Below are 22,048 nucleotides of genomic sequence, written 5' to 3'. Positions count from 1 at the left end.
AAGGAGCTCAGATCATAGGCTGGCAGTAACGGGTGGGTGTGCATGCGAGCAGAGGCATTGTGGGCCTCTGTGCACCCTCCTCAATGCTCTTCTGTCTTCTGGGAGCTTCCCGGCAGTGAAGAGGCGAGGCTCCCCCAGAGTGAGGAGAGAGAGTGCTTCGTCCCTGGAGATGCTCTTCCCTTAAATCCTGGGGGCGGGGAAAGTGCAGTCTTTCTGCTGTTGCTTCTTTTACATGAGCTCAAGCTCACCCCTTAGGGTTTCCCTGTTAAGGGTCATCCTCAGAATGAAGCCTTCAGTCTTGTGTGCTCAGGATCACACTCTGGGATGCTCCTCACGCTTTTGATGTGTCATCTCTCAGCTCCCACCCTAGAATTTCTATCACAGAGATCAGCCACATCCAAGATCCCCTCAGCCCCTGGCAGTGGAGAGAACCAGCTGACAAGCCAACAGGTGTGTGGTTACACAAATACCCCAGGCCCTGAGAGTCCCACTCACGTCAGTCACCACATTAAAAAAGAGTCAGCAGCTGGGGTGCGCCCTATAAGCCCTGCAGCTCCTGCTGGCATAGAATGTGAAAAGCACCTCCTTCCCCTCCCACCCGGAAAAAATAAAACCATCTTTAGCAACCACCTGAAGAAGCCAGGCAAGCTGCAAAACACGATTGTCCTGGAAACCAAAGGAAAACACAAGAGCAGCTTTGAATGTGGTTTATGGAAATTCAACCTCCCACTATGCACACACATTACAAGTGGCCCCATCTTATCTATATCCCGATCACCCCAGCAGACAGAGCGCTCGGGGAGGTGTGGCGTGGGAGGAGCAGCGCAGACACTCTACTCCGCAATGCACCACTCTCTTCCTTTCAGGCTCTGAACTCCCTTCTTGATGCCAGCATTGGCCTTTGTAGGCCAGGGGGAGCCTGGCCTTATGACTGGTGGCTCCATTGCCTGAGGCCAATTCTGAAGGGAGGAATATTATGGCAGATCTATACTGTATGAAGGAAGATAGGTCCTGGTTCAGTGATTCCTGATTAAGCAAAGCCATGGTGGTCTTAATAGCCAAGAGTAGGACTGGATTCCATCCTGATGTCATAATTTGTTGGTTTGCCTGGCTCCTGGGACTGAGCTGCAGAGAAGAAATGGAAATACGAGCCCTCATCTGAGTCTTATCAGTTTATTGGCTATGGATCTCCTACACACCTATCTTTGGAGTTTTGATCTCTGGTCTTTGGGGTGACAGGAGTACTGTTAAGACCTTGTAAGACCCTGAAAGTTTAAAAGAGAGTCATGTCCTTGTGGGCAGGGTGCCGTGGTCACTGCCAGGCTCCAGTGCCTGTGGCTGCAGCTACTCCCACCTGGTAATGTCTGCCCTTCACTGAACTGTCAGTAGCTCTGCTTCATTGGGGCTGAAATACCTGCAGACTTATTCCTTAGATATGAAAAGCCCAATGGAAGATACTAGAGATTATCTGGTCCAGTCCACTAAATCCACATGTGGGGAGAAAATGCTGAAACCAAGAGCTCCAGAGGCCAAATCGTTGTTCTAAAGTGAAGGTATGTGCCAAGAAGTAGCAGATCCAAACTGCTGTGCGGGCCCCTGACTCCAGGTCCTGGGCTCTTTCTCTCCTATGGGACGTTCATCCACGCTGTCAGTCCCCTCTACCTCCAACCATGTTTTCTCTTGTTTTAACAGGTGAGCATGATCTTAACTCTGATGGTGCCATATTATGCCATTGACACGGAATCCCCACTCATGGAGATGTTTGTGGCTCATGGGTTCTATGCTGCAAAATTCATAGTGGCCATTGGGTCAGTTGCAGGATTGACAGTCAGCTTGCTGGGCTCCCTGTTCCCAATGCCGAGGGTCATTTATGCCATGGCTGGTGACGGGCTCCTTTTCAGGTAAGGGTTATGCTCTGTGAGACTGATTCTGTTATGTCATGCCTGACAGGGAACATGTCACTCGCTGTCAGTCTGACTGCAATTTCGATGTGAGTGCCTGTCACATAGACTGTGGAACTTGTCATATATCCTGGCAAAGAGATTGAGTTGAAAGAGCTTACGCCCTGAGACAGTTCCTCTATTTGACTCTGGGTCCCTCAATCTAACACAAACTAATCTGTTCCTCTAACTGCCCCCTCTACTGTTTGACATTGTATATTCCTTTGTAAAGATGGTGGGTGCCAAACTGCTACACTGGGTGGCCTCCAGAAGGGAGAAACCATTTCAGGACATCTTAGGTCTGCCCTCTTATCGAGGCCTGATACCTGGCCCTCTCTGCACAGCACCTCTGGAGGTGAAAAAGTGCAAAGTTTTCATCAAAGGGAGAACAAGACCCTCTGAACAGAACCTAGTAATAGTACCAGCAATAGCTACCATTCATTGAATATTTGTGTATCCCAGGTGCTTTGTATACAGTATCCCTTTTAGTCATCACAATAACTCTATTTAGTTGTTATAATAACTCTGTTTTATAGAAGAGTGAACTAGATGGGTATTTTCAGAGAGGTGGAAAAAAAACTTGCCTTAAATCCCCCAGCTTCTGAGTGGGGGGCAGGATTTGAACCCAGGACTGCCTGGCTCCAAAGACCAGACTTTTAACCACACCAATATAGTGACTCTTCCTGCCCCCTGCCTTGACCATGAAGTGGCCTATCTGCCCCCAATACAGAGGGTAAATGGCAGCATCCTGTGGTTCCCAGTGCCCACCATGTGAGGGGCTTGCAGGGAAGGCATTCTTCCAGTGCACAAAGCAAGGCGTAAACCCTGGAAACCACAGAGTTCTCGGGGTGCAGAGGGATCCAGCTCAGGGACTTTATCTCTACCATTGGCTGTCATCGTCTGCTCCAGTTCCTCAGCCTACCCCCTGCAGTCATCACCAGGTCCGAGCTGCTATATTTGGGGAGCTGGATAGATCAGGAAGAATTGGACTGTGGTGGAGGTGTGACAATTTCACACATCCGAAAGGTTTTTCTGCTCTCAAAGAAATTAAGAGGAAAGAGCCTGGGGCTCCAAGCACAGTGCATTGTCTTGTGTGAGTCCTGAAAATAAGGGAGGAATGGGAGAGAGCAGGAACCTGCTTAAGGCCTCCAGGAACCGCTAAGGAAGCAGCTGCCATTCAATTGCCCTTGTTGGTCTTCTCCAGTTGGTAACTGGCTGAATTTAGCCTGTGCCAGTGAGCACAGGTTCTTAATTATTGTGCTATTTTACCAGCTAAATCCCTGTACTTATGTTGTTGAGCAATGCTACTCAAGCTTTGGCATAAATCAGACTCTGGAGGTTTTTTAAAGCATAGTTTGTTGAGCCCCGCTCTCAGAGATTCTGATGTGGTAGGCCTCAGGTGAAACCTGAAAATACGTATTTCTCACAAGCTCCAAGGCAATGCTGGTGCCACTGATGCGTGGACCACACTTTGGGTAACAGGTCTAGAGGACCCCCAAGCAGCTGTGTGACTTCTCCAACTATCACTTCTTCCCAGCAAAGCCTGGATTTCAATTTAGGTTTCTGAAATACCCCCTAGATTCAATCAGCCCTTCATATCACATAATAGGGTAGGAACTTTAATAAAAGTTTGTCTCAAAACCAAGGAATCAAATTCTTTTAAAATTATATTCCAGGAACCAAATCCTGGGGTAGGCATCTCAGCTGTATTTAGAGCAGTGGATCCAGAAGTCAATTGAAGGGGCAGGACCAGGAGGAATTAAGCCATGTTAGAGTCAATCACCATCTGCAGCCACATTAACCCTGTGTTCCATCAACCCTCCAGGTTTCTGGCTCATGTGAGCTCCTACACGGAGACACCAGTGGTGGCCTGCATTGTGTCTGGGTTCCTGGCGGCTCTCCTCTCACTGTTAGTCAGCCTGAGAGACCTGATAGAGATGATGTCCATCGGCACGCTCCTCGCCTACACCTTGGTCTCTGTCTGCGTCTTGCTCCTTCGATACCAGCCAGAGAGTGACATTGATGGTTTTGTCAAGTTCTTGTCGGAGGAGCACACAAAGAAGAAAGAGGACATTCTGGCTGACAGTGAGAAGGAAGTGTGTTCTCCTGTGAGTGAAGGGGAAGAGTTTTCTGGCCCCGCCACCAATCCATGTGGGGCCAAGAACTTACCATCCTTGGGAGACAATGAGATGCTCATAGGGAAATCAGACAAGTCAACCTACAACGTCAACCACCCCAACTATGGCACCGTGGACATGACCACAGGCATAGAAGCAGACGAATCTGAAAACATTTATCTCATCAAGTTAAAAAAGCTGATCGGGCCCCGTTACTACACCATGAGGATCCGGTTGGGCCTTCCAGGCAAGATGGACCGGCCCACGGCAGCTACAGGGCACACGGTGACCATCTGCGTGCTCCTGCTCTTCATCCTCATGTTCATCTTCTGCTCCTTCATCATCTTCGGTTCCGACTACATCTCAGAGCAGAGCTGGTGGGCCATCCTTCTGGTTGTTCTGATGGTGCTGCTGATCAGTGCCCTGGTGTTTGTGATCCTGCAGCAGCCAGAGAACCCCAAGAAGCTGCCCTATATGGCCCCCTGCCTCCCCTTTGTGCCTGCCTTTGCCATGCTGGTGAACATCTATCTCATGCTAAAGCTCTCCACCATCACGTGGATCCGGTTTGCCGTCTGGTGCTTTGTGGGTAAGCAACTTCCTTTGGAGCTTTGAGAGTTCCCTTTTAAGGCATTGAACAGGCTTATCCAAAAATTACCTTCTTGCTGGACTAGGCATTGCCATTCCAAGAAAAGTATGGCTGGTTCTATGGGCCCTTGCTTTCTGCATTAGAGTCAAGAAAGCTAGTTGCACCCTTTGCCTGTTATGGTCTTGGTCATTGGTTCTGAAGAATGATGCTGATCAATCCATCACTTCATTGGATACTATTACTAAACATTCTTCTTATGGATAAGTAATACCATACAAGGTCCACTTTAAATGGATCCACATAAAAAGGGGAAAAATAGCATAATAAAAGTGAGAATGGGGAAAACTGATTCTATCTTAGAAACTAAAAATTATGGAAAAAAGTATTCTACTTTTGACAAAATTAAATTAAAATAGTAACCATGCCATAATTTTTAAGTAAGCAAAGTATAAATTAAGTGTGGGTTTTTTGGCATCATTTTTTTTCTGATAAAATTGCATTATGGCACCATTTAACATCCCTCACTTCATATTGACTTTCATAAACTATTCAAGAGTTTTTCTTTTTTTTCCCCAAGGTCCTTTCTTTGTCCTTTGAGATTCCAATCATTCTCTTGGGAAGTATCCATCACACCATGATCCGTCTTCAGTTGATAACTGATAGGACTCTCTCAGGTCCTCAGTTGTTCACAGCTTTGGGTGTGAATTAGAGTTGCTCTTTCTAAACTCACTTTCTTTGCCTTCAAGATGTTTATAAGATGGCTGGGGATTGGTGCTAGTAGTAACTTGAGAGGGATGTTTAAGTGAAGATTAATTTTAAAGTTCTTTAGTCACTATTTTTATGTTCCCTATACAACTTGGTAACCCTAGGGTCTCTGGTAACAAATGCTTAGCTAAGGGGGATCCTTAGGTGCTTTGAGGAATAGGAAAGTAATAGAATAACTAACCCCTGCCTTAAGGAGAGGCAAGACCAATATGCATGAATCAACTAGACTGGGCAAGACAGTATAGAGACTCATCAATTAATAAACCATCTACTCCTTGAGGTCAGGGACATGGGTGTTCAACATTGTGCCTTCTGTGTCTGGAACATAGTAGGTGCTTAGTAAATACTTCTCTATGATTATAAAGCACTCTTCAGATGAGAAACAAAGAAACTTCCTGTCATAAAAGCCAGAAAGGACTTTGATGAGGTAGAATTTGAAGTAGGCCTATAAGGTAAGGTTTAGATAGAGAAAAATGGGGGGGAAATCATAGTACTCAAAGGAAAGGGCATATGTCTCCCTTCAGATTCCTCTCCTCTGAAGGCTATTTTGTGTCTTCCTGTACACATTTTGTTTCAATTTTTCACTATTCTAGGTCTCATCCTCTGTTAGACATTAGGGGGATTTCTCCAGAGGACAACACCACTTATTCATCAAGGTTTTAACCATTTATATGATTGATTCACAATCTCTCTCCTCTGTTTAAACATTTTCCCACTATAACATGTAGCTAAGCAATGGAAAGATCCTATCATGGGTAGGACTGAAGTGGGTAGAAATATTTTAGTCATATATTTGTGAAATGAATAAAGGTATAGACACAAAGATACATGGATTTACTCATTTATTGCTAGACTATTAAAGCTGGAAGGGGCCTTTACTATCTAGTTCAGTATTACCCCCAGTAGGGTGACCATTCCATTGGTAATATTTGGGCTGACTTTAGAGAGTATATGAATGAACTTTTTAAAATATTATATGGTGCCCTAGCCAGTTTCGCTCAGTGGTTAGAGTGTCGGCCAGTAGACTGAAGGAGCCCGGGTTCCATTCCAGCCAAGGGCACGTACCTCAGTTGCAGGCTCGACCCCCGGCCCCGGTAAGGGCTCGTGCAGGAGGCAACCAAGTGGTGTGTCTCTCTCACATCAATGTTTCTCTCTTTCTCTCCCTTCCACTCTCTCTGAAAAGCAATGGGGGGGAAAATATCCTCAGGTGAGGATTAAAAAACACACACACAAAATAAAAATATTATATGGTTATTATACATTTTCACATATACTAAAAAAATATACATACATAAATCTGGTGATTATTTTTAAATTTAAAAAGGAGTCAAATTAAAAACATTAGTACTCATGCAGATGCTATATGATTCATAGCAATAATTAACACATATTGCACTTATCACACAGACATTATTCTGAGGGTTTTACTTATATTAAGTTATTTAATCCTCACAACAATATCCATTTTACAGATGAAAAAACTGAGGTATTTGACTGAGGTCACATGGCTAGAATAAAGCAGAGCCAAAATCAGTACTCAGGTAATGTGGGTCCAAAGTCCATGATCATAGCCACTGCACTAAAATGTGATATATAAATAAAGTTTGAGAGACACTAATATAGTCCACCACCTCCCCACTTCTCCCTCTCTCAGTTTCACAGATGAGCAAAGTGAACCTCCAAGAGGTTAAATTATATGCTCAAGGTCAACAGGAATAACAGGAAGTTATTCACAGAGCTATTACTGCAATCCAGTATCTCCATGCTCAAATCTAGGGCTCCTACCTCCCTACCAGGGTGCCTCTGAGCAGACCTTTTTATTTGATCAGGATGTTTGATATGTGTGGATTAACACATAACATCAGGTAGGGCTGGCTTCCTGGGCATATGACCTGTGTAGTCACATAGGATCCCACACTTGGTTGAATGCTCAGTTGCTACCTTCTTGAATTCTTAACAGTTTTTTAACAGGGGCTCCATGGTTTTGTTTGCACCCAGACCCACAAATTAAGTAGCTGGTCCTACATATTATCTATGGTTTCTGGCATACAAAAGCATTTTGCAAAAGTGATGAGGTGGCAGGGACCCTTGCCTTTGGAATCAAACATCCCTGGGTTCCAATCACGACTCTGCCACCTCTGTGCCTTGTGACTTTGGGAAGTTTAGAGTTTATTCATCTGGAAAAATGCAGATAATTTACTATCCTTGATCTTGTTCTGTGTGGGGCTTAAATAAGAAAATATTTGGGAAAGCAATGAGAACTGTTTCTTTCCTGCCTTTTTAAAAAAAATCTAAAGTGATTCATTGTCCCCCAAACTAGCTATCACAAGCCAAAGTACAGCGTGAACCTGTTCTGACTCAGGCTGCCTTCCCAGTTATCAGGCAGAAGAAAACTCCCAGAGAGCCTTTTGCAATCTTGCTGATAGCACAAACTTCAAGCTCGCTCCAGAAACTGATACTCCCTGGCAGGGGAGGATGCCACCCTGCAGCCTGGGGCCAGCCAGACAGGGCACAGGAGCCCGCAGGTCAACAAACACTCAGCTGCCATCTACTAACTCCTTTGGTATCGTGATCTTTGAAGGCTGGTATACAGGTCAGCTTCACCTAGAACAAAGATGCACACATCAGAATCACCTGAGTTGTTTCTAAAACATTCTACGCCCAGAATCTCCTCTACAGAGATTTTTCTGAATCAATTGGTCTAGTATGGTCAATACTGGGTATTTTTTAAAGCTCCTTCGGGTAATTTTAATGTGCAGCCATGTTTAAAATGACCTAGAATAGTGGTTCTTAAAGTGTGCTCCCAGGCCAGTAACGTGAGCATCACCTGGGAACTAGTTAGAAATGCCGTTTCGGACCCTGTCGCCACTGGAACGGAATCTCCAAGGGTCATTTAGGTGTTCGAGAGCCCCCCAGGTGATTCTGATGCATGCTCGAATTTGAGAGCCACCCATCTAGAGAGAAAAATAAGGAGATAATAGCAAGCAAGATAGATCATTTAATTACAAAAGCCTGTTTTTCAAAACACATATTTGCCTGTATAAAATACACCCACCCTACAACCCCAAATTGGCTTATAAAATCTTTAATGATGCTATCGATTAAATATCCCACCTCTAAACTTCTGAGTCTCCAAAATGTCCTATTTTTCCTCTTAATCTCTATTTATAGCATAGCTTTCCTGGGGAGAACATAGATATATTTTTAAATGGAGCTTCTTATGAAACATCAGGTAATTTTTTTAAAGCTTTACATGATTAGGCTGAGTCATACCTTAATAATCTCCTTGGATACATTTTTTTTACCCAACTCTCTCTAAAAGGGAATCGTAATTGCAACATTTTTGTCACAATGTTTTGCTAAGCTTTGACCTTCAGAAGACACAACTCAGAGAGTGAAATGAGGCACAAGCCCCAACAAGATTACCCAGCACCTGTTTCTTTTCCTTCAGGAAAGAGAAGTAATCCAACAGCAAATGTTCAGTAATCCCACAAAATGAGCACGGATCAGCCTTCATTCCCCTCTTCTCTTAGCTGATGCAGCTTTGTGAGAACATCTCCAGGAGCAGGGCAGAGGCTCGGGGGGTATGAAAGTAGGAGGGACCCGTGAGAACACTGCACACTGGGATTTTCATGGGCATCTTTCAGGTCAACTGTTCCCTGGGGCCATTATTATGAATTGATCATCTGTGAGACCGGTTTGCAGGCCTCCTTACCATGAAGGCAGCCAAGTTTTCATCTGAAATGTTTTCAATCCCTCTGAGGAGAACGAATTCTTGTCTATAGATTTAGAGAGCAGGTAGAACTTGTGATTTGGGCAATGGAGCCCATATATCCTGTACTAAAACATAAATATTCCAAAGAGGAGGCACCGCATACCGTCTTTGAGCTACCCCCTGGAATTTTATTGGACATTGACCAAAGCAGCTATTGTGATGAGGGGGCAAGGAGGAAAAGAAGGGAGTCATGAATTGGGACTTGAGAGGGCACCGAGATGAACAAATTCCTGATGAGATGTCCCACAAATAAGTTTAAAATTCTCCTTGTAGGCAGAGGAGAAAACCACTGGCACCTTCAGCACCAGAAGAGTAAGAAAAATCATGAAGGCCAGGCTGAGGATGGCAACAGGGCCAGTGGGGTTCCGAGGAGGAGGGAGGATGGAGGCGAACCCTGCAGTAGTCAAGGCCGCCCGCTGGCAGAGGTGCTGGGCAGGACAGGGAGACACATGGGGACAAAGGGGCCGAGGGAGGCCACGGCTCTGCACCCGGGGCGGCTGAGAATGAAGGCGGAGAGGACCACTGCAGAGATGGAAGGCCGGAGCGGGCAGGGACAGCCGCCTGGAGCAGCTTAAAGCCCTGAAAGAGTGGGCGTCGGGCTTCTTTCCCTCAGCATTACGTGTGTGAGGGATTCATTCCCGTTGTTGCCTGTAGATTTAGTGTGTTCTTTCTCCTTGCCGCCCAGCCTTGCCCTGCGGTAATACACCACAAGGTATTATCCACTCTAGTGTCCATGGACGTTTAGCTTGTTTCCAGTTTGGGGCTGTTGGGTACAGAACCTCTCTGAACATTCTTGTAGGTGCATTTGGTGGTCACATGGACACATTCCCCTTGGGTTTTTATTGAATTAGAAGTACAATTGCTGGCTTGGATTATTAGATTTTTTAATATTCTTTGACAAAATGCATTCTGTCTCATGGCTATTATACCCCTCAAACAAAATATGGGTCCCCAGCTCCATTTTGCAGATGGGAAACTGAAACACAAAGTAATGCTGTTTTATGTTAGATTAGTTGCAGGGCTGGGGAGGGAATCTCTCCATCCTGAACCTACTCTTCCTGGCCACTCCATAGTAAATCGTACTGTTATTACAACCAACAGGGCTTGCAGTGTATTGTAAAAAATAACCAGCAGAGTGGGAGTTGGCAGGGATTGCGCTGGATGGGAGGCCACCTCATTACCATCCAGTCTTCATCTCTGCATTGGCAAATGTCTGTTTTGGAAAGTTGATCCCAGAGTAATAAAAATAAAAAAGCCTCTGGGCAAAACAAAGTGCCTCAGTTATCTGCACAGGCAGGGCTTCCTGAGGGAAAATGCTCCCCAGGAAGAGGCAACTCCACCCAGCCCGAGGTCAGGTGCCCACCTTCTCCCGCCCTGAGCGTGGAGCTACGTGCAGAGGACAGATAGCTCCTGGGGGGCTCCAGAGATCAAGGACCTGCTGCCCAACCCAAGTGTGTGCCTGCAGAATTGGAAACCTGCTGGTATCATCCATCTCCAGGTCCCTCAGCCTCTTTTCAGAGTTAAGTTTTTGTTCTAGGTTTTCTCCCATCTGATCCAGAGGACCACTCCTCCCATCCCTCTCACGTGTAGGTTTGGGATCATTTGCTTAATCACCACAGAATGGATCAACACAAGTAGAGCACGTAGGTGTAGTGCCAGCTCATGCTGAGGTGCCCCAGCATCTGAAGGCAGGCGTGGCATTTCTACACCTTCCCGAAGCATTTAAGTGGGATGGGAACAGCCATCACGAGATGTGAGTCCCAGTGCCATTTCCATCACTGATGGATTGTGCAGCTCTTAGCTTCTCTGGGCTGATGGACAAGAACATGTTTATAAAGGGCTCGACGATCACAGTGTCCTACTACATAAAGAAAGCCCATTCAATTTCTCAAGGCATGATTCTTCATACATCCAGCCCAAACTTCTCATTGGGCCCATTTTCCACCAGGGAACTCAGTCTGGAAAAGAAGCCAAAGCCTCCCTGTGAATACTTCCCTTCACTGCAGACAGCCTTTCGCAGGACTCATGGCCTTTACCTTTGACCAGGGCTGGCATTTAGCCCGTGTGCCCGGTACAGCCATGTCTGTTGTTAAAATGTTGAAACACTTCTGCTGCTAACTAGTCTCTGCCTTTAGTGCCCCCTCCCACCAGGATCCGCAACTAAAAAAAGTCTTAATTCCAGTCCAACAGGGGAGCCCCCGGGTCCATTGTGTGTGTGTATGTGTGTATGTGTGTGGACACTGCAGCACAAAAATTGATTCCCTTCTGATTTTCAACATCACACCTGCTTGTCATTTATTACAGATATAAGGTATGTAACCAAGGAGCAATGAATGAAAGTTTTTAAGCACCAGCAGAATTAAATATGTGAATAGAATAAATACTATTACTTATCAATTAGCCATCTTATTGAGGCTTGGTTCCAAATGAATTCTGGCTTATGCCAAAACTAAATCCATTCTCAAAAATAAAACTTTGCCACCTGTAAGGGTTTACAAAAGAATATAATACCAGTCCTAGTGACAACCTAAATAGCAGTGCCCAAGACTATTTCAAGCAATGACAGCCTCATTGGACTAAGTATATAGCCTTATAAGGTGAAGGGTTTTTTCCCACATGTATACTAATTCAGGGAAATTTTAATACTAGTAGATATCAGATATTAAGGAATTATTATTAGTTTTTAGATGTGTAATGATACTAAGTTAAGGTTTTTAAAGGAGCCTATTTTAGAAGTACATACATAGGATGGAAGGAATTTGTTTCAAAATAAGCTAAGAGAAGGGAGGCAGGGAGCTAGCAATGTGTACATGGGGTTCTTTATACCATTCTCTCCACTTTTGTATATGTTCAGAATTCTTCAAAATAAAAAGTTAAGCAAAATTTTTTAAACTGTAGGTAAAATTTTTTTCAACCAGTCTATACCTCATAGCCGCCCCTGGTTAATGGGAGAAATAGCAGATGGAAGCACCCTCGGTTAGGACATGGAGAGACCCAGAAGGATTCACAGTCCGACCACCAACCGTGTTGCTGTGGACAATCCTTTGTTCTGTCCTGTGCCCAGTTTCCTGTCTGTGAAATGCATATAATCGTAAACACACACACCCCCTGACAGGCTAGAAGGAGTCTAAAGATAACATTTGTATACCCTTTTGAGCTCCTTGAGATAAAGGTGCAACCTAAATGCATCGTTACAGGACCTCGGCACCCAGAGGTGTTGTGTGAAGTCTAGCTTAGATGATGCAGGGTTCCCAGAATCCCCACAGATTTTTCAGAAACTACCTCATGCTTAGTTCACTAAGCCAAGTGAAAGGAGCAGAAACAGAACACCCGGCTTCTACACAGGAGGCTTTTAGCAGCTCTGTTTACTCCTCCGACACAAAGCCCTTGTTTATGTGTGACAGATGGTACTACATGTTTCTCTCCTCTCCTCTTCTCTCTCTCTTCCTCCCTCCCTCACTTCATTTGTTCCCTTCTGTTGCTTTGTCTCCCTCCAGTTTTTCTTTTCTCCTACCTCCCTCTGCATCCCACCACTTTTCCTGAATTGACTAAGGGCCGCAAGAGGGATGAAGGCAGAGAGAGCCAAGCCGTGGGGAATGCTGACTGCTTATTCCATCAGGCTGCACGCACAGTTGCTTCTTGGTTCACAGCACTCATATTTGAAATGTGTTTTTGAAGAGAGTGACACACCTTTGAAACTGTAGGGGGCTCAGAGCAAACATTAAAAGGCCCATAAATATTTATGTGGCAGGTTTCCATGGATTGCATTCCCAAAGTAATCACAGTCAATGCATTCTCACACTCCGCCTCCCCTCTCTCTCTCTCTCTCTCTCTCTCCCTCTCACACACACACACACACACATTTCTTCCTGGTTCAGGAAGGGGAGTTGTGAAGGACTGGACATACCAGAGCCTTTTCTAGATCCATATGGATTGCTAGTTCTGCCCCCTCTCAAACCTACAGAAGTGATTTAGTCTTTCCCAACCTCTATCTCTACTTCTGTAAAATAAAGGCTTTCAAATAAATGGATGATCTATAGACTCTGAATATCTATGATTCTATGAGCAATTCACAGCAAGAGAATTGCCATAAATGTCAATCTACCTGGCACCCCAATACCTGCTGAAGGTAGGGGATGGTCTGTTAGAATAGATGTCAAACCCGTGCTTGAATGAGGCGAGGGGTGGCAGAGGAGTGAGGGGCACTGGGAAAAGAAAAAAAATGGCATAGAGCTCAGCAGGGAAATAAATAAGGTCAGAGAAGGGGATCAGAGAGGAAAGAACTGATAGAATAGATACCAAGCAGGAGTAGGAGGCATGAGTTGGCGCCTGCCTGGATGTCTAAGAAAAACAGATAGCAAAAAAGCAAAACTGAGCAAAAGGAGGAGTGTGCCTGCTAATTCCACCTAGTCTCCTGAATTTTATTCTCAGGTCTAGACATGCTTCCAACAGAGGCATTCTCCAAGAAGCAGCAGACTGGCCCTTTTAGGTCTTAATTTGACGCCTCATTCTACACAAGGATAGTGACTGTCCCCCACTGCCACCCCCACCCCCAGACAAGAGAGAGAAAAAATAAAGTCACTATTTGAGAAGTAAAAGCTACATCTGCAAATGATTAACTTGAGGATTTATTACCAATTAGGACTATAAATCTCTGCTTACTTTGGCTGCTGAAAAGTTGATTTCTCGGGGGGTGGGGGGTGATTTGAGGCAAGAAAGAAGAAATCCAAGCTTAAATAGACACACTTCAAATTCAAAACGGAGCAGGATTTTCTCAAGCACCAGAGCGGAAAGCAGGCTTGACCTTGCTATTCTAAGCCAACAGCCCAGCAGATGCCTGCAGGGTTAGCAAAGCCAAAGGGACTAGTGCCCCTCAGAAGAGGGTACCAGGGGCCTAGAAGGAGGGTGCATAACCCAGTCACCCCCAATGGCCAGGCCATAAGACGGCCAAAGTTGGCGGTGGAATACGTGAATCAGGAGCTCTACGTCCTGGATCTCAGTGGTTCTCAGACTTGGCTGACCATTGGAATCACCTGTGGAGCTTTAAAAACCATACCTATGCTTGGGTCACACCGCAGATCAATTAAATCAGAATCTCTAGGGATGAGGCTTAGCTATCAGAGTGGTTCAAAAACTCCCCAGGTGACTGACCCTCAGGCGCAGCCAGGGTTGAAAACTATTGTTTAACTGGTGTCATTCTCACAGCAACCCCATGTTGTAGGTACAATAACTCCCAAGGCTTTATAGAAGAGAAAACTGATGCACAAAGAGGCTAAGTAACTACACAGTTAATAGTAGTGAGGGCAGGATTTGAACCCATGACTCACACTCTTAATCACCATGCCCTATGGCCTCCCCAGGCTATGGTTCTCAGTTTTCCAGATAGAAAATGGGGGCTCTCAAATTATTTTTATATATTGTTTCCAAAAATTTCTCATAGAAATGAAGCATTTGTCTATATTAATGCTACATACTGATTAAGGAGACAAGTTTCTTTCCTTTGCTTGAAGTGACATCAAAACAAGGAGTTGCACTGGATATTTTATGCTTATTAGGAATCCTCATTCATTCATTCGACAAATATTAAGTGCCAGTTTTCCACAGAGTCTATGAAATAGACCTTCTCTGTGCAGGTAGTCAATCACACAAATGCTGTTTTTAGGGCCACACCAGCTGCATGCACTACACTCTCTAGGAGGCCATAGAAGGGAGTAGACACCTCTGTGTGGCAATAATGTATTACACTTTTGGTGAGTGAAATATGACAAGGGAAAGCACAGGATAACATGAATTTTGCTAAGTGGTAAAATAAAAGATGGAAGCATAGGATAATAAAATGTGAGAATGTTGGGAATACACTGTTGCTGATCCATAAATATCTAGCCCAAGGTAAAAAAATGCAGACTCCTGGCTGGCATCTACACAAATGTAGTAAGCTGGGTGTCAACAGCAGAGGTGGGGACTGGGGTGACCTAGAGAACCTATATCCTGTCTAAAGAGTCAGCTAGTTCTTACCTCCAGCCTGAAGTTGCCATACAGGAATGTGGGTACAGTGTTGTCAGACTTTTTTAGGGGAAGCTATAGATGTGGATTGCTTAATGCAGCATCTCCCAATTTTTAATGCCCTCTAATTCTAGTCTCTTTCAAATATGGTGTAGACCAAAGAAAACACATCAACCGCCATCTCTGCTTACACCATTGAGAGTGACTTCCCCACTCATCCCATGGATCCCAAAGCAACCGCTCATTCACCTGTGCCTTTCCCCTCCTGCAGGTATGCTCATTTATTTTGGGTATGGCATCTGGAACAGCACCCTGGAAATCAGTGCCCGAGAAGAGGCCCTGCACCAAAGCACGTACCAGAGCTACGATGTGGACGACCCTTTCTCGGTGGAGGAGGGTTTCTCCTACGCCACAGAGGGCGAGAGCCAGGAGAACTGGGGCGGGCCGGCCGAAGACAAAGGCTTCTATTACCAACAGATGTCAGATGCGAAGGCCAACACCCGGACAAGTAGCAAAGCGAAGGGCAAAAGCAAACACAAACAGAACTCGGAGGCCCTGATTGCAAATGATGAGTTAGATTACTCTCCGGAGTAGGAGTAAACACACAAGGAATGGGTAGAAATGGTGGTGATTTATTTTCGGCAACTTAACCTGTGGGCTAGAAGGTGAAAACGTTTTGCCTCTCATTTCAAAAGTCCAGCCTTCCCCAAAGTTAGTCCCCAGTCATAGCCTGTCATTTGCTACTTTTGCTCTTCAGTATAGTTCTTTCGAAGGGTTTAACCTGGGTCCTCTAACTGGTCCCCTTATAGAAAAAAACAACAAGAAGCTATAAGAAATTCTATCTTAGATGCAACCATCTAAGAGCTAATTGACAGCAAATGTTTCCTAGGCCTTTGCTTTGCTGGTTGAATTTTTTTGCTTCTTACTGAGACCCCAAGAAGCAAGGAGAAAACTTCTTGGACACACTGAGGCTGCAGCTCCTCATGGAGATATGTCAAAGGAGGTGGGAATGGGCACAAGACAGCATTTCCAACACCTGAGACCACAAGGGCAAAGCTCTGTGCTTGGCATGCGGGCTGAGAGCAGCTCCCCCAGGCTAAGAAGGGCAGGTGGCATTGGCACTTCCTTAGCAAGCAACATTTTGTCCTGAAATCTCACAAAGACAGATTCATGGAAAAGATACATGCTTCTGTTTGTTCACCAACCTTCTCACAACTTTCTCCAAACTATAACTTTCGGATCCAGCAAAGGCCAGGGACTCTGAGACCATCTCCCCTAAGGTTTCAGATTCACCATAAAGCAGTCCTGCCGACCCAGTAATGTGGTGAAAAGCACCATCAAAGCTCTACTTAAATGCCCAGAAAAAATTAAATAACCATCTCTTGCAGTGAAGGCCAGAGGGCATTGGCAGAAATTAACTCTCTGTCAAGCCTTCTCTTACAGCAGACTCGAAGCTCCTGCTGATATAATGGAAGGGGGCAAAGTTGGAGCATGATTTCATGGTATTAATATGCCTTGCAGAAGGAGGCTGTTTGTTTTATAATCAGATAAAAATCTTTACAAGGAGAAGTGACCCAGCCACTGAGATCACATTGCAAATTCTATTTCAGATTTCTAAAATTATAAATTCTGTCATTTTTTGAGATATGCCGCCACTCGATTGGTGGGTGTACTCTGAAAACAAAAATGCTGAAGCACAGCTTCTTAGGTAATTGCATTCCATGAGCTCACATTTCACTTCTGAACCTTACTCTTCTGGGGCAGCTCACTTTTAGGCATGTATTTTTTTTCTGCTCTTTCCCAGAGCAGTTTCACTGAAGCCCAGAGAAATATCTACTTAGTAAGGTCGCAATCTGGGCCTTAAGAGGCACTCTTAAAGAAATCACTCTGAAACAAGCTAGATGAGACCATCTGCAACAGGAAAAAGCTCATGGTCCATAAATTCTACTCTTGGGTTCCAGGGATTCCCACTCCGCATTGAGATATGTACACTTGTACGTGAAGGCACAGTTCGGGCAAGCTGAAATCTTTGTGAGAATTCCCCGAAAGTGGGGCAAAACAGAAAACTCCTTATTCTCTCTCTTGGATCTAGTGTTATGCCAAAAGTTTTCCCAAGTACATCAACAAATGTTTAAGCCTATTCTTTCTTACAGGTTGAGGCTAGTGCCATCTTGGCGTGCTGTAGGATTATGGACAGGAAGCAGAAGTCCATTTTTCACTCAACTAACCCTGATTGAGAATTTCCCAAGTGCTAAGTGATAGGAACAAAAAAGAGTGACACCTGCCCTTGAAGGCTCAGAGTCCAGGGAAGGAGCAGCACAGGAGCCTGGTAACTGTAAATACAACAGCCGATCATCACAAGTCCCTGTGGTTGATGCACTAGGCTTTAACATAGTATTTTTAAAAAGGTCAATTGAAACTATATTTTTAATGTGCTTTTAAATAAATTGCATATCATACCCATAGTCAACATATGTCATTTAAATTCAGATAACTACTATTTTCTAGATCTTTTTCATTCTTCTCTATTGTTTATAACTCTGGTTTTCTGAGGTCATTTGTCCTTTTAATGTAATGCTTGGTAATGCTGTATTTTTCTCTCCCCTATACTCAGCCATAAAGATATCATACCTGGTCTGTGAAATAGATCCTTGGGGATTAATTATAAACTAATCATCAGCAAGTTTTGTGAATCAACAATTCTGCCTAGTTTAAATATTATCTGTTAAGCTTGAGATACATCCAGATAGATAGGGTGGGGCTGTATTCGTTAAAAATGTCCAAAGAGAAACATGAATGCAAAATAACAAAATCTTAATGTGGGTGAAAGAGCTTTCTCTTACTAGAGAGGTTTTAGGTATTAATGTCACAATAGTCTGGTGACCACTGTATGCAATTTCTGGAGCATGAGGAGAGAGAACACAAGCTTTGGTAAATAACCTTTGTATTGATTTCATGAAGATCCTATGAACAGGAGTCACTTCTCCCAAATAACAACTCTACAATTTTTTAAAGCTTTGATCTCTTTACTTCCCTAAAATTGATCAGTCATCTCCCTAGCAAAGCTGGTTTTTAAAAATTAGTCACTATGATAGAAAAAGGGTTTTTTTCAGGTAAATAGACACATTTTCCCTCATGTTCCCCAGCCTTTGTGAAATAGTCCCAGATCTCACAGTGCAGTTTTCAAATACCATCAATCACTAGAATGATTTTACTAGTGTTTCCTAACAATTTTCTTAAGACCACATTTGTGAAGCCACATTAAAAGTAAGATCACCTTATACATAATTACCATAGAAACTTAGCCCCCTTGAGAGGAGTCCAAGGAAGACCTACATTTTATGAAATTCTTCTCTGTAGCAAGAACTCTTCCAGTGAGGTTACATCATGTGGATTTGTGGTTTGGAGCCAATTATTTGCTTTTTTTTTAATTGTTGTCGATTTATTGGAACTCTGCTTCATTTCAAAAAGATTTGAGGTGGCTATTAAAATACATATAATACCCAAAATAATTAAGTGAGGAGCTGGGGGCAAATAAGAAGGATAAGACAAAGCTAGAAGTGTGTTAAGTGCTCAAATGCAGAACCTTGACATGCAATGCTAACTGCCAATAGGGGCAACTGGAAAAATGCTGCAATTGTTGGTAATGACAGGACGAAGTAGTCTTATAGGATAAGAACAAACCTTCCCCCACAAGGGCAGAGAATTGCAATAGCATAGATTATTGAAACCCAGATAAGCTTTAGACCTGGATTTTACCAGGTACATGTGCCTGCCATATAGTGGATGTCATAAATATCTGATGATTGATTGGATAGATGGATGGATGGATGCATGATGAATGAAAGGAAAATGAAATATCATTTATTCAAGTTTTTATGGAGTGCTTATTATGTGCTATGGCATAAGAAATGGGGAAATCAAATATATAAATAAAGAACAATAGTGAAGAAGACAAGTGAGACAAGAGAGTTATAACGTGCAGTGGGGGGTTCAAATATGGAAAAGACCTCCTTCCATTGGAAAGATCATAGAGAATACAGCCCTTGTGTTGAGCCTTGTGGAATGGACAGAATTTTGCCAGGTAGAAATGAGAAAAGGCTTACCAAGTGGAAGATCAGTGTTAAGGTGTAGACTGTGGCTGTTGGCTGTCTCCTGACTAATAATTTGTACTGTGCCTCCTTCAAGGGAAAGCAAGAAGCTAGTTTGGCAGGAGCTTATGATTTATGCATGATTTATGTATGGAACAGTAAGAAATCATGCTGAGAAGGCAGGTTTGGGCTCACCCACAGATAGACGTGACAGTAGAACAGAGCTGGCTGGCTCTCCTTGGGTGGGGAGGCATTGGGGACATGATGAAAGTATGAATGAGGAGAAGCTGGACTTTAAGCAGCTGGGGCAGTGACTCCTTCTACCTATGCGAGGAGCTAACCAACCACATACACGCTCCAGGTTGATTTAATATATTAAAGGGGGGAAATACCCATACTTAAAGCATTATATGATTCTTCCTTTGATCATTAACTTAGGAGAAATGTAGGCATTTAACATGCGGGCAGATAACACAGAGTTATTTGCAACCACTTCAAAATTCTCAACAGTAAGTTTAAACAACCAAACCTAACAAGTCTTTATTTCTCTCTAAGTTACACAGTAAAACCTCCGCTCAAGATTTTACTCAACTTGAGCCTGATGAGTTTGAGAATCAGCCTACAAGAGTAGAGGAAACTGCTGTCCCCTTTCCCACTAGGTTTTACCCGTGTCCGGAGATGTCAGTGGAAGCCCACTGAGGGTCAGCCACAGGTTCACCTATCTTGTATCTCAGATAAGAATGTCTTGGTGGGTGGAGAAGTCAGAAATCAGGAAACGTGCTTGCAGCTAGAGCTGAGGTCAGCCCACCGAGTCCAGGCAGCAGATAAGGGTCCACTCTTGGATTTTAGCCCTCAGGTGAGTGAGTAATCCACAGATGGCCTTCATTTCTCATGCTGGTGTGGAGGGAGGTGCAAAGGAAACACATACCCCAAAGCTGGCCCTAGGGCTGCATGACAGCCCTCTGTCTTCACACGGTTTGGAACAAAACTAGTCGAGGAGGGTGTTTCTATCAAAATTTTTTACTAAGCTTAGGTTTCCCTTGCATGCAAGTACCTCGCTGATGCTGAGGACCTGTTTGTCTACCGGGGCCCTTTGAAGTCCCCAAGAGAGAAAGGTGCCAACTGGTCAGCCGTGGTGGCCCCGCTGCGAGAGAGCCAGTATTTGCAATTAAACAACGCACAAGCACAGAAACAGCACCCCAAACCTTGGGCCCACGCAAGCAGGAACCAGGATACTGTCTCACCACGGAGTTCACTTCATATTTTCAGTTGGAGTGGTGATGGGTAGCACCCTTTCATGTACATAACTATTCCCCCTGTGTCTACTTGTATTTTCTCTACGACTTTACAGGAGAGGCTGTTGTGATTGCTTTTCCTCCTTAGGAGCATCCTCCTGTCTGAAATGCTTTCCTCTTGTTCAGCTTGAGTAACACATGCATCATTCTAATACCTGAGCCTTTTGCCAAAATTACTTCTCCAAGAAAAAAATATATTTTTTAGGACTTAAAGCCCCAAAGGGATTAGTGGAAGTTTTGAAGCCTATCAAAAATGAACCTATATTCTGCAGTATCAACTAAAATAGCGTTAGAAGTTGTTAAACAGTATTCTACATGCATGGAATTACAAAGCTCACACAGGGCTTTCACAAACACAGCTTTGGGCTTGACGCCTTCTGAAAGCAGGTAGCTCCAATTTCTTACTCTTTAAGAACACTTAGTGCATTTTGGTACAAAAAGAAAAGAAAAAGGCTTTGCATTCGAACCAGGAAATGGGGGCAGCGTGGATTCTTCTCATGAGGGACTCCCTCGGTGCTTTTTTTTCTCTGTTACTCTCGTTCCTGACGTTGAATTGGTGACACTGGCTGAAGGGAATGGTGTGTGATGTAAATTTCTCAGGAAGTGCAGACTAGGAAGGCCTGTGTCCTTTCCGATATTGGGATGAGACTGCTCCTTGCCCATCTCCTCCTGGCTGGTCTTGGCAGTTGCGATCCGCTTGTCTCACCCACGCTCCCCAAGGCGAGGACCTACCCTGGAAATCATAACCCCCCTTTCCAAAGCAAGGACACTGTTCATGCTACGGTGGCACATAAATACCTCAACTGTCTGGGCGAACAGTAGGGGTTGCAGGTTTTGAAGAGAGCAAGTATTTGTTCTAGCTTTTTCTCACTGTGGAAAAGAAAGGTTCCTGTTTAATTCGTATCCAAAGTTATAAGTACAGCCTGTAAATTTTACTAACTTGTTTCATTTTTGTTTGGTCCTTGAGAAATACAACTTGCTTTTTGCAGCTGGTAATTTCTGGTGTCGTTTCTGAGATATATATAGATATATATATTGGTATGAAATTGCTGTATTTGTTAAAGTTTGTTCGTTTTGTGGTTTTTAATCCCCATTGGTGCACCATACAATGGGGTGTCGTAGTGTATCATGAAGAAAGAAATAATATGCAGATATGTTATGGAGTATGTTTTATTTTTAAATTGACTGTGGTGTTGACGATATATTGATCTATCAAGATACTAAGAGAAAATTCTAAATTTACCAAAATGTGTATATTTTAATAAATGCATAAAGCTTTATTGTGTGCCTTTAAGTTTAAAAAATGAGTTTATAAAAAAAGTCAGAAACAAAAGTGTCTTACTATAAAATATCCATAGTAATGTAAAGCTTTTACACAGGAGACTATCAAAAAAAAAAAGAAAGAAAGAAAAAGAAGATTTCCCATATTTTGTTAACCTTAACCAGCACCAGGAGTCTGGTACATTCTTTCCATTC

General features: G+C 43.8%; 1 protein-coding gene across 1 annotated transcript in view; it reads left to right on the top strand.

Moving 5' to 3' along the window:
• Window positions 1–21,001, top strand: part of SLC7A14 (solute carrier family 7 member 14) — a 96,254-nt gene extending 75,253 nt beyond the window's left edge. The window contains exons 6-8 of the mRNA XM_081138432.1: window positions 1,693–1,901; window positions 3,766–4,643; window positions 15,458–21,001. Coding sequence (XP_080994558.1) covers window positions 1,693–1,901; window positions 3,766–4,643; window positions 15,458–15,780 — 1,410 coding nt within the window. The 3' untranslated portion in view covers window positions 15,781–21,001. The remainder of the gene's footprint in view (window positions 1–1,692; window positions 1,902–3,765; window positions 4,644–15,457) is intronic.
• The last annotated feature ends 1,047 nt before the right edge of the window (window positions 21,002–22,048 follow it).

The sequence above is a fragment of the Miniopterus schreibersii genome (assembly GCF_964146895.1).
Source record: "Miniopterus schreibersii genome assembly, chromosome: 5".
Lineage (NCBI taxonomy): Eukaryota > Metazoa > Chordata > Mammalia > Chiroptera > Miniopteridae > Miniopterus > Miniopterus schreibersii.
This window is presented reverse-complemented; position numbering and strand designations above follow the sequence as displayed.